Genomic DNA, 13,182 nt, shown 5'->3' on the forward strand with positions numbered 1-13,182 from the left:
TAATATTAACTTAAGCTATTTTTGTAAAAGTAAAAATTTAAAAATATTAATAAAAAGATAAATTAACATGGGTAATTAATTTTCAGAGTCATTGAACTTTCAACTTTTTTCATTTTAGCCACTAAATTTTAATTTATTTATTTTATTCATGAACTTTAATTTTTTTTTGGGAATTTTTGACCTAAAATATTTAGTTGGGAGCCGAAATTTATGTATGTTTACATGAAAATTTATCATATATGCATAATTTGCCTAATGCTGATTTCCGAACTAAAATCATGCACGTTTGATAAATTTTTAAAATAAAACTAGTAAAATCCAGTTGTCACATGTCAAATTTCAGATGCCACTTACGATTTACGACCGAAAAAACCAAAATGAAAAATAAAAATAAAAATTCAGTAACTAAAAAAGTATAAATTTAGTGATTAATATAAAAAAAAATGAAAATCAAACGACTGTCAATGTAAAGCGCGTATTTTGATTATGCTAAGTTATAGTCCAAACGACCAAAATTTCATGTTTTGCTATTAAATAAGGGCTTTAAGAAATTGAAGGGCCAATTTCTCATAAAAAAAAAAAAAAGTAGAAGTGCCATTTTGAAGTTGGTTGAGTACCAACTACCAAGTACTACTGTGCTTAATTCCAGTCACAACATCCTTGAGGGAGCTGTGAAGCAATGTGTCTGTGTTTTCTGAAGGCCATGGCAGTGTGTGTGGGGTCTCTCTTGACTCAAATTTCTTCATTTTTCACCCTAAAAAGAAGAGCAAAAGCACACACATATCCCCATAACAAGGAAAAATTTAACAAAAGTTGGAACCCTACTTCACAAAAAAAAACATAAAAGAAACAACAACTATAGCTTTAGATATTCAAAAGTTATTTCCTAGAGACAAACAAAGAAGCCAAATTTAAGTTTAAAAAAACAAAATGAATGGCCTGCTTATTCTCTGTTTGATCATCTTCCTAACATCCAATGCTAAAGCTAGTGTCATTGATGAAGAGGAGTGGAAGACTGCTACTGCAACTTACACCAAACAACAAGATGACTCCATTACTATAGGTAAAACACTTCTCATGATTGCTCTCTTTTTAAATAAGTTAATGGTAGCACGGACATGTGGAAACGGGACACTTAGACATGAACATGGCGAAACGGTGTTATTCTGTGTTTTTATATGTGAGAAAATGAAGTTTTCTTGTGCGAAAGATCGAGTGTTCGAGACATTAATGAGACAGTAGACGTCTAGATAGACAGACACTTCATTCAATCAACATGTTCTTTTCCTACATAAGAAAAAAAAGACACTGTTTTGCGGTGTCCAAGTGTCCCGTTCCTCCGTGTCTGTGCTACCTAGGTAGATGTTGTTTGAATGTAGTGTCCGTGCTACATAGATTATAACAATATTAATTGTGTTTGTATTGTAGAAGGAGCTTGTGGGTATGAAGATGTTCACAATGCTAGCTTTGACAAATATGGTGCTGGAATAAGTAGGATGTTGTTCAATAGAGGGAGTAGCTGTGGAGCTTGTTTTGAGGTCAGATGTGTAGACCATATACTATGGTGCTTACAGGGTAGCCCTTCTGTTGTCCTCACCGCCACTGATTTCTGTCCTCCGAATTATGGTCTTTCAGCGGACTATGGTGGCTGGTGCAATTTCCCTAACCAACATTTTGAAATGTCGGAGGGTGCGTTTGCGGAAATCGCACACAGAAAAGCTGATATTGTTCCAGTTCAATACCGGAGGTATAACCAATTAAAGAACAACTAATTTTCTTTATTCTGTTCGAAGAAGGAAATTAATTCGCTAGAAAGATCAAGTTACTGCTTGGAATCTAGGTAGGACGGACACATGTACACGGAAACATAACATTTGGATAATGCCAAGTTTCTGACACGTTTTTAAAACATTAAATATAAATTGAATGAAATGTATGCGCTACCTAGCTTGGAATTAGTTGCATAAGCAAAACCTTATGTTCCACGAGAACTTATCGAATCATACAACTCTCACACTCTACATTTGTAGTCTGTTTTTCATTTCGTTGGGCAATTTTGTGCAGGGTAAAGTGTGAGAGGAAGGGGGGATTGAGGTTCACAATGAGCGGAAATGATCATTTCTATCAAGTACTGATTAGCAATGTAGGAGGAGATGGCGAAGTTGTTGGCGTGAAGGTGAAGGGATCAAGAACCGGGTGGATACCTATGGCAAGAAATTGGGGACAGAACTGGCAATCCAATGTCAACCTCATCGGACAGCCTCTTTCTCTCGAGGTTACTACTAGCAGCGGCAAAACGCTCACATCTTACAATGTTGCACCACCGAACTGGAAATTTCGTCAAACGTTTGAGGGCAAACAATTCTAGCACTGTTTGAAGCCATTTAGTTAGCATTTTTGTGAGCAAGGGTGAGAAATATAGTAGAGAAAAACCAATATAGGTCTTAGTTTTGTTTCTGTAAACATAATTATGAAAAGTGTAATTATTTTCAATCACCACCGCCTATTTTGCCTTTTGTTGCCTGATTACCAAATTATCAGAATCTGAAATCTTTCAACATTCTGAAGCCTTCTGTTTCACACTAATATGCCCATGAATCATTTAATAGGAAAATTTTAGACACATATATAAAGCTCGAAAATCGTCAAACATTAAGGTCGTTTTCACACCTTTTTCTCTAGACCTATCTTGTAACCACATATCTTCCACAGCATTGCAAACTTCATTACCGAATTCATTCCTTAAAGATTTCAGTTTTTCATCATCTTCATTGATTATCTCCTTCACAACCAGATTGAAGATCAATAGAGATCAATAGCACATAACAAGTAAAATGGTATACAAAATACGTTGGCACTTATATTCTACTTTCAAGTATCACCAATCCAAGTATTAATGTTGGTTATTGTAGATTGAATGATCTTTTCAATTGGCCTAAATATGGAGTCATCATCGAATCCAAGAATTTATCGATCTGGAATCGTTCAGATTTAGTCGACAGACGAAGAGTTATAGTAAATCTTGAAGATCAATACGAAACACTAAAACAATTTGAAGAAGTTTTAAAGAAAAAAGAGCAAGAATTAGAGCTTTTAAAAGAAGAAATTTCTGTATTGCAAATAGAAGTTGATAAGTGTCATAAAAGGGAGTCCAAGAAACCGCTTCCGCCTCCACCGGTGAGATTCTACGTTTTGAATTCGCCACTGCCTAACCAGTTTGATATTTCATTGATTTTGAGAAGATTTAATGCTGTGGATAAAGATGTTATAGGGTTATTTCCAAGAAGTGTGAGTGATGGGCAGTTTGATAGTAGCAATTGGAGATTTGTTAGAGGTGAAGAGAATGGTAGGATTTATATGATTGCTTACTATGGCGGTGGATTTGGAGAACTGGATTTTCATGGTGATTTAGTTAATGTTCCTTATAACTCAGGAATTGCTATACTTTCTGATGTCTGCTTCTTTGTTGCTTTCATAACTGGGATTGGTTTCAGGTTTGCTTTCTTGTATTAGTTGTTTTTTTTTGTTCAATTAAGCACGGAATGTTCAAATCCGACACTCTCGTATCTAGTTTGGATATTATAATTTTATCAAAATCTTTTATGTTAGTCGATCTTTTATGTTAGTCGTTCGTAGCGGCGGAACTAAAGAAGGAAAAGTGGGTGAGCACAATGTTTGAAATGACATTCTTAGATCTAATTTGGATGTTGATTGTGCATCTACCATGAGAGAACCAAGAAACATGATGGACAATCTGGGAATCTGGATCCTCTCAAGTTGATTGCACATAATTTATGGAATTAAAAGATTCATTTTGTAATGAATAATGTAAATTGTTATGTTCAAACGATTTAACTCAGAATTTGTTGACATATATATGTAAAATCTTACCAAGTAAATGCATTTGGAATACATGGAAGCCACAGAAGATGCAATGTAGAAGGTACAATTGTTACTTGGTTAACCAGATTACAAAAACTGCATGATCTAAACAAGAGCGGCATCTTCCGCATCTGCAAAACTCAAATTCAATGTCTGCAACTTGAAACCCGAACCTTGTATAAGCTCAACCAAACTAGAAGCCACTCCTGTTGCTTGCACAGTAGTTCCTTTTGTCAACTGGGTATAAAAATACGAAAAAAGAAATAGTTACTATACGCAGCAAATCAGATATTTACAACTCTAAGGACAAAGGTATCAATTAGCTTGTAGGTAAACTACACAAGTATAACAGATCTTTTACACGTACAATTGCCAATAATGACTTATGCGATAAAATGAAGTATATAATGCTTACATCATAAGTTAGATGAATTCCGTATATAAACCATTGGCAAATTCGATGAAGTTCATTATGACCGACAAAAACAGAAATCATATTGCTTAACTTTTACCATGAATGAGGCATATAGTAATTGATACAAACCTGAACACTAGCAATACCCTCTACAACTTGAACCCTCAAGTCTGAAATGCCCTCAGATCCCTGAGCAAGAAAATCTCATCAATTGTGAGGTAACAAATATAAAGAAAATCAATCAACATCCAAGATAAACAAGCATGACTACTTAGTACCATGAATACTATGTTAGTACAAAAGTTTATTGAGTCCTACATTTTGCGTTTCATTTCCGTGTCTGCAAACGCTTCTGCAACTCAAAAACTTTATATTTATAAGTTATCATTATAAAAAGTATTATTTCACCGTTTTTCTATTTGAGCATTTTCGGTTTCCGTACAACATAACATGAATATCCACCAATCTAAAAAGCAATATGGTTCCGACAGAAAATTAAACGCACATATCGCCATCACAAAAAAAAATAGATATTATTTGATGATTTGCAAGAAAAGACCACACTTCTTCAAACAATGAAGACGTAAACAAAGTATTGATTTTCAACTTTTAGAATTCACAAATGTTAGAAATGCTAGCTCCATGTAACTGTTAGTAAAAAACAGGAGTCACTCATCGTTTTCTCATGACAAATTCAGAGACAGGGATATTAATTAACTATTTCATTCCCTATCATTATAAAAATCATCCATTAATCATAAGACATTTTCAGTTTTGTTGTATTAATGCAAATATTTCTTTCCATACTTCTCAAATCAAATGTTCACATACTTCCCAGACCCAGCAATTAGAGAGAAAAAAAATAGCTAGTCTCCATCACCAAATGTCTAGAACATTTAGGATACATATGAATAGCTTCAAATACAACCTATGCGTACCGAAACACTCAAATGAAAAATGCTGAAAGCTGTAATGAAAAACAAAATGACATCTTTTACAAGAATAAACAATAAATATAGATTTTTGGGTTTCACAATGGAAATGGAACTCCAAACTTAAGAATCAAGAAATTTCGTTTCAACATATAATACAATGATAAGACACGGTTTAAGTTTGCAAATCAAAATTTCAAACCTTATATAGGTTTTAAAAATTCCTTTAGCATCCTAAAACTTCCTTCCCTTCCCCTCAATAACCCTCAATATCATCATCATATCACCTCTTAGCGCATAAACAACTGAATTTAAATTAGTATCATCCTCATTTTGTGGAGAATCAAAACAAAAACAAAATGACCTAAAAGATAATTTATTTTGGTGACGAGGACTCGCTCCCCGAGCCGAAGCCAAGGACTCCTGCCAAACCCCGGGATGTGGACCGCCCGTAAACCCACATACTTGGCAATTCCGGGCTATAATGGCCAGCACCCCAGTAGAGCCGGGATTTAAACCCGCGACCATGGCTGGCTGAGGCTTAAACTACTAGACCAAACTCGTACGGGTTAAAATAGAATTTATGAGCAAAGAAAGGGTGAAAATTGAATACCTCTAAAGCCTTGGTGACAGTAGGAATAGCAGCTTCATTCATTGTTCCCTCTGCCTTGAGACATAACAAAACAGAAAAAGTAAAATAATTAATCAATGGTTTTGAACACTTTGACATCCCATTTCTTAAAACAAAGGTCTAAAATTGATACCAACAGCACAAAGTTCAAATCTTTCTCATCAAGAACTTAACAATATCAAGAATGGCAATGAACTTCTCAATAAATAAATAAAAAGAATTGAAACCACCAAATTGAAATTATAGTACCTGAAAAAACATGGTAAGAGTGTCAGTAGAAGAGACAGGAACAGACACAGTTTGTTGTGGTTGTTCTTCAGCTTGTTCCTGTAATGGTGTCTCTGTTTCTTGTTGGGTATCTCCTTCAACTGATTTTAGCTTTTGCAAAAATGGTTTCTGGTTACCCTTTAGGCTCTTGTTTGAAGTGGGAAACTGTGCATGGGAATTGAAATGAAGGTTTTTTAGAGGAAGTGAATGAGAGTGAGATTGAATTGTTTGAGAATTGAGAGTGGGAATTGTTGAATTTAAACAAGTGAAAGTAGAGAGTGTTGCCATGTTTTTAGTTTATGTTATGTGGGTTAGATAGAGAGGTTTTTGAGTCCCCTATCCATTTTAGTTGCAGCATTTTGGGGTTTTGTTGCTCACACTGGATTATGGTTTCGAACCAATCTCAGCCTTTCATTCTTTTCTTATTTAATTTTATCAATTAATAGGATTAAAATTTTTTCGAATTCATTTCAACTTGGAATAAAAAATTAAATCACCCTCTCAATTTGGCACGAATATCTTTTTTTTTTTAAATGTGCACAAAATATTAAATAAGTCATTTTCGCTGCTTTGTTACAAGCATATCCAAAACTTGCGTATTCGTACTCCCTTTGTGCTAAAATTTGATAATTTTACTTTTATATTCTCATATTACATTAAATGCTTCACCATTTTTTAAAAAATACATTTTTAAAATGTATTAATTAATAAATATAGTGTGAAAAATATTTTATAAATAGAGGTTGTTAAATAGAATGAGCACCCAAAATAGAAAATTTGTTCAATTAGAATGGAATAGAAGGAGTTATAAAAGTCCTCCCCCACCCTTACCCAAACAAATGCGCTACACTCTCCATATTTAATATTAAAAAAGTTTTATAAGATGCTCAATATTTATCTCTTAAATTAATTTTTATAATTTTAATTTTCAATTATATCTTTTAATTTTCAAAAATTCAATAATTAATTTATTTTTTGATAAAAAGTAATGGATTTTTCAAACATTTTTTCCTCCTTCCTTTCCCCTTTCTTCTCTTCTTCTTTCCTTTTTTTTTCCGACCACTGTTCGCCTCCTTCCCCGCCACCTCCTCAGGCGAGGAGCCGCTGTTCCTCGCTTGAGGAGCAGAACTGCCTTTTAGGCGAGGAGATGCTGCTCCTTGTCTGAGCGGTTTGCGATGGAATGAAGATCCGGAGGGAGGTTTTCGGCGGCGGTTTTCGGCGGTTTAGATTTAGGTATTTAATTAAAATAATTAGGCTAATTTGAGCAAAAAACACAAGTTTTAGATCTCTTTATACCAAAAGCGACGAAAGCGACGATATTGACTCATTTGCTATTTCGTTTGAGGAGGTGAATTGATCCTTTGTTCTTTCAACTTGAATGGTAAAGTTTAATAAATTTACAGCATTCATTACTAAATAAATGATGTAGATTAAAAAGGCATAATTTTAATTAGTTTAAGGTTTAATTATTTTTTAAATTCAAACATTTACATTTTTTTATCAACTACGACTAAAACTTTTAATTTTTACAATTATGTCCAATTTGAAAGCTTTTTTTGTAATTATGACCAAAACTTTAAATTTTATTTTTTAAATCGAAAAAAAAACAGAGGTTCGATTTGCCAAAGGGTGAGAGTTGATATCTAACATTGTCAAATTTTAAAGTTGATGATGTAATTGCAAATCACGCTAAATTTTGTGATTTAATTTGCAATTAACCCTCATAATAATTAGTATTTGGCTTTTGGTTTAGTATGCAAATACTTAACTTAAGCATAAATTTGCAGCTGAAACAAATATCAAATTACTCCAGCATGTAAGGAACCAAAAGCTTGTATTTTCTAAATCAGCAAATTCACAAGTTTATAGCAGTGAAAACCATACATATTTACTGCTACCTCCTAGTACTTAAGAATTTACTTTCTACTACATTCTTCTTCAATTTGGCCATCTGCATAAAAATAGAATATCTTTTGTTATGATAAACAATGATATAAAACCACAGTAATGAAACAATTCTGAACATCTTCACCTCTGAGATTAACAGCCAGATTTGCTTGCATGTCAGCTTCAGTGTTCAGTTCCTGAAAAATTACAAACATAATGTAGCCGGCAAGCAAGTGTAGCAGAAACTATATTACTCGGATTATATAATTTAAGCAAGAAAACTGCTAGTAAGAAGCAGAGTTTTAACAGCTTCGGGTGTAACCGAAAAAGGTCAAGTCAAAACAATCAATTTCGAACTCAATTCGACCCACATTTTCCGAACTCGGCAGGATAATAAGATATTTGAACTCGACTCGATCATTTGTAAAAAGAAAATTCAGATGTAATTTTTACCAAAAATGAAATAATCCTAATATACTAGGACTTGACTCACCTCTGACTTAAATCAAACATTTTTGTTTCTATATTTAGGGTATAAATGTAAATATGTATTAAGAATTGAAGATAAAATAGTAAATTATCTTAAACTAAATACTGAAACTCAGCTTGAAAATTAACTCGAGTAGCTCGAGGTCGAGCTCTACATGATTGACATGGAGTAATTTTGAATATTTTTCTATTCAAACTGGAGTAGCTCACATGTTGTCTCGACAAATTATCCCTAGTTATGTAAACAATACATAGTATAAAAAGACCTTTAAGATCATAGGTACAATCCTAGAAGAAGTACTGAATATCATCATGATCAGTGTAGATGCAATGCATAACAGACCCCCACATACACAAAATGAAACTTTAAAAATCCAAGTAAAAGAAAAAGGTCAATGGTGGATTATGACAACGTCGAGTTCAAAAGACCAGTTACGTCAAAACCGATACAAATAAAAATAAAATTGTACTGTAGCAATAAAAGAAGTGAAGTAAAAAAGTGATTATCTGCCTGTACCCTAACAATATGTTCAATCTGGAATGACAAAAACTTATCCTTGAGGTCCTTGGCTTCTATACACAAGTCGGTTATATTCTGACTTTTGATTTTCCATTGACCCTTTATCTGTAAATAAGAATAAATGCATAACCACAATACATGAAACCAAGATATTAAATAAGAATAAAAACTTACACTATGAGAAAGCCATCATAGCAAAATGATTAATTATTGATCGTATCATTTAATTGGAAATATGAATAAAATCTAGCGGTATTGATTTCGAGGCACATACTGATCATGTTCTCACATATCATAAGAATGTGTGAATAAACATAACTAAGGAGCCTGACCTAGAGCCTTTAGTTTGTTCGAATTTCGCCTTTCTAAATCTTATTCGAGCATGTACATGTTAAGGGAGCTCAGTTGGGAAAAGATTGTAATTGAAGTGCAGATAAATCCCATATGATACCAAGGTATTTTAGTAAACTAAGATTTAAAAGAAGGCGCGTACTATGTTTCATTCACAAGTTTATCTAGTCTAAAGGAAAAGGGTCAGGAATGGTGGGGTAAACGACTTTCCAAATACAATTCTATAGCTTACTGCTGGCCTATTTTCATTCATAAGTTTTTCTAGTCCAGGTCTATAATTGTTTGTCTCAATAAATTTTCCCAAAATAATAACCACCAAGAAACTATTGAATCAAGTTTAATTTCCGTTCTTAAACAAATTCAATATTAATTATTATCAAACCTGCATGCAGACAAGATTTGAGTCTCCTCGGACGCGAATATGCTTGAAACCTTTCTTTAGTGCATGCTTCAGTCCCAAAATTACAGCTCGATATTCAGCAACATTGTTTGTTGCATAGCCCAACCCCTCACGAAGTCGAAAGACCTGCCAAACCGTAGTCAGAAAGAGTAACATTTTAAAGATTCTCAACCTTAATAATTACACATAAAATTAACTGTTTACCATGCTTCCATCTTCAGCACGCAGCACGGCTCCAGCACCAGCTGGACCGGGATTTCCTTTTGAAGCACCATCAAACTCAAGAATGCAAGAGGACTGAACACAAAAACAATTGAACTGTATATTCATCACAAATGGCAAGCTATTGGCAGAGGAAGTACTAATTAGAAATCAGTTCAAAAAAAAAATCTACTAACATAATACTATGGATAATCAACAAAAGATCCATATAAACAAAGAAGATGAAAAAACTGTCATCCAACCAAAAATAGATCAAAAGAGATCATCTAATGTATTCCTGAGATTGGAGATGAACTACCTCTACATACCTTTACTGTCTCATTAACACACACTCATGTGCAAGGGAAAACATGTAATATCCTAAATTGTATTAAAGATAATAAAATTATAATTGGACCCTCATCTAACAGCTGAAACTTTTGGGTTGATTGGTTATTTGACATTATATTAGAGCCTCTATCTAGAGTTAAATTCTTGGCAAGCCTCATTTAGTTAACTAAATATTTGAGCACAAGGTAAGGCAAACTTGTGTTAATTCACGCTTCAAAGTTCAAACTTAATGTAGCATTTCCGTGCCACGGTGTATTAGAAACAAGTCTATAGTTGGAGTCTCAACTAACAACTTTTGGGTTGATTGTTTTTTGACAAATAGAAAGCTGATTAAGGCATAAGGTTAGATATGCACACAAGGAAGTAAACGTTTTATGTAACAGAACAAAAACTCACACAACGAGAAGACATCACTTTAGTTGCAGCACTATTATCCCATTTCAGATGCTCTTTCTGAGTATTTGTTGAAATTGAAGTTGATCCACTTATTCCCTGCTGCATAACATCGTACAAACAAAACAACATATTGAGCAGAAATGTAGGTCCTGGTGCTCAAGTGTCAAATACTTGGATCATCCTTCCAAAATCCAAGCAACAAAGTATTTTAAGGTTGTAACTCATAATTAGAAGCAATCACTTCAGTTTCAAGAATAATGTCAAGTAATACAAGAAATAAAGTAAACAATGTCTATGACAACACATGTAGAGCAGAAGTGTATGTCCAAGTTCACCACTGTTAAATTATTATATCATCCCTCAAAAATTTGTACAAGTATCTTAAGATAGTAACTCACAACTAGAAACAATTTTTAGTCTGAAAGTCATCCAATTTCAAATGCATTCTGTGACAACCTTTTATAAAGAAGACTGGTTCGCAACAGCAACTAATCAATGGCTGAAAAGAGCAAAAAGAAGAGATCTAGATGTGCAAGTTCTAGTGTCAAACAAAGCTAATCCCCTTAAAACGATTAAGGCAAGACCTTCCACATGCATCATATGCCTAATCTCACTTCATCCAAGGAAACAAAGATGGTACAGTAACCAAAATCCAAAAACATTCATAAAAAAAATAACCAAAATCCAAAAACAAGCTAATGAAATAGAAATGATGAAGCAGTAATAATTAAAACAATCAATTTTTAGTTCAATCTACTTCCAACTGAACCAGAAATTGGATTTGGATATCAATATAGTTTTACAGGGTTGAACTTTATGAATTTGTTAAGCATTAAAGATCCTTCAAATGACTCTCATCTAACTGCGCTATGTTCTCGTATAAAATAGGTAGTTAATAATGATCCAAGCATATAGTTCTAGCATACCACTAATCCAGGCATTCCTTGGAATCTCTTCAGTGGAAAATCCTTCTCTATTGCTTTGACCCCATAAAAAGCCGGTTGCTGAAAGCATTTAAAAATCACAAAACATACTAAAAACAGAAATTCCGCCATAAAATAAGAAATACGGTTGTGTTAAATTGAATTATTTATAACAACATCAAATCAAGACATTTATAACCACGGATGCAAAAAAAACTCAGAAAAACGAACCTGGAAAGGGCAAGGAACAAGTTTTCCAAAAAGTTCAGTTTGAACATCAGCAGCATGGACACAATAGGCAGCATTCTTAAGGCCGCGCGAGACTAGGTACTCCTCAGCTTCTTTAGGCAAACCATAAGCCTTGAACACACTTACAGAAGGATCACATACCTACAAGAATTACAAAACACAGCAGTTAACCATTATACAACATTCACATATCTGATTTTTCAAGTAAATAGGCAATAAATCCATATATTTTCATGATAAAAAGTCCAAAAGAAAAAAAACCGGCACAAGTTTGATCTAGTGGTCTAAGCCTCAGCCATTTGGGCGCCAAGGTTGCGGATTTAAACCCCGGATTTACCAGGCATGTGGGCTTGCGGACAGTCCACATCCCGGGGTTTGATAATGATATTGAGCCAAGAATAAACATAACACAGCAAGAACTTGTACATTAACGGACCAGAACCAACATGCAAATTAACTAAATAATTAATATTTAAAGCAAAAGAAATAAACTTTAAATCAAATTTACAAAACAATTAATGAAACTAAAGAAAAGAGAAAGAATTGATAATTACCGAAGATCCAACTTGAGCTTGACAATCAGCTAGGCTTTTATAAATGCCAACAACATCTCCTTTCCGTACAACATAATAAACATCATTTTCTTCCTCCATTTCTTTGATAATTAAGACCTGCATCACATAATATTCAAGAAAATACCAACTTAACAACAAAAAATTGAAAAAAAAACGGCATAAACACGATCATTTCCATCATTATGATCACATGATTCTGGTAATTCATAATAAGCTAAAGAAAAATCATTACATAAAAGAAATACCTAACAAAAATTTGAACAAACTGAAGCGTACAGGCAGCGGCAGATAGAGGGAGAAAAGCACGCTTTGGCGGGAAACAGTAGAAATCTTCTAAAGAACGCTTCGTCTTAAAATTCGGGCCCCTATATTATTATTAATAAAATACTTTCAAAAAATTTATTTATTTATTTTTACTCTTCTTCTGTCAAAAATTTGTATTCTTAGTCTAATTATAGGAATGTTTTTTTTTTTTTAAAAAAAAGAAATTAACCGTATATCTTTCTACACTTATTTTGAGGAAATGTTTTAGAGTATACTTTTTAAAATGTTATTTTCAATTTTATATTGTTTTCAATAATATATTAGGTCGTATTTTTTTTACTTTTTTTACTGATTTATGCTTATTTTTATAAAAAAATTCTGATTTTTTTATCGTATTTTTTTGTATGGTGTTTTTATAATGTACCAATAACGTTTTTAGTGTAATTATA

General features: G+C 33.2%; 3 protein-coding genes across 4 annotated transcripts; 1 reads left to right on the forward strand and 2 right to left on the reverse strand.

Annotated features, from left to right (window-relative positions):
* Window positions 1-738: 738 nt before the first annotated feature.
* On the forward strand, window positions 739-2,496 carry LOC126674436 (expansin-A20). The gene is made up of 3 exons (XM_050368876.2): window positions 739-1,063; window positions 1,429-1,747; window positions 2,065-2,496. The coding sequence occupies exons 1-3, from the start codon at window positions 931-933 to the stop codon at window positions 2,366-2,368; spliced, it is 756 nt and encodes a 251-aa protein (XP_050224833.1). The 5' UTR covers window positions 739-930; the 3' UTR covers window positions 2,369-2,496.
* Window positions 2,497-3,850: 1,354 nt separating this feature from the next.
* LOC126674437 (uncharacterized) lies at window positions 3,851-6,479 on the reverse strand. Its single transcript, XM_050368877.2, has 4 exons — window positions 6,110-6,479; window positions 5,843-5,896; window positions 4,427-4,486; window positions 3,851-4,119 (listed from the first exon to the last, which is right to left on the reverse strand). The coding sequence occupies exons 1-4, from the start codon at window positions 6,413-6,415 to the stop codon at window positions 3,988-3,990; spliced, it is 552 nt and encodes a 183-aa protein (XP_050224834.1). The 5' UTR covers window positions 6,416-6,479; the 3' UTR covers window positions 3,851-3,987.
* A 1,465-nt stretch (window positions 6,480-7,944) lies between these two features.
* On the reverse strand, window positions 7,945-12,859 carry LOC126671640 (uncharacterized). Of its 2 annotated transcripts, none has more exons than XM_050365425.2 (10): window positions 12,715-12,859; window positions 12,449-12,565; window positions 11,877-12,035; window positions 11,649-11,726; window positions 10,723-10,818; window positions 9,979-10,071; window positions 9,757-9,900; window positions 9,021-9,128; window positions 8,160-8,211; window positions 7,945-8,078 (listed from the first exon to the last, which is right to left on the reverse strand). In XM_050365425.2, the coding sequence occupies exons 2-10, from the start codon at window positions 12,545-12,547 to the stop codon at window positions 8,044-8,046; spliced, it is 864 nt and encodes a 287-aa protein (XP_050221382.1). In that variant the 5' UTR covers window positions 12,548-12,565; window positions 12,715-12,859; the 3' UTR covers window positions 7,945-8,043. The 2 variants fall into 2 exon arrangements, with proteins under 2 accessions (XP_050221382.1, XP_050221381.1); XM_050365424.2 differs by having other exon boundaries at window positions 10,723-10,821; window positions 12,715-12,857.
* Window positions 12,860-13,182: the final 323 nt, after the last annotated feature.

Source organism: Mercurialis annua, linkage group LG3 (genome assembly GCF_937616625.2).
Source record: "Mercurialis annua linkage group LG3, ddMerAnnu1.2, whole genome shotgun sequence".
NCBI lineage: Eukaryota > Viridiplantae > Streptophyta > Magnoliopsida > Malpighiales > Euphorbiaceae > Mercurialis > Mercurialis annua.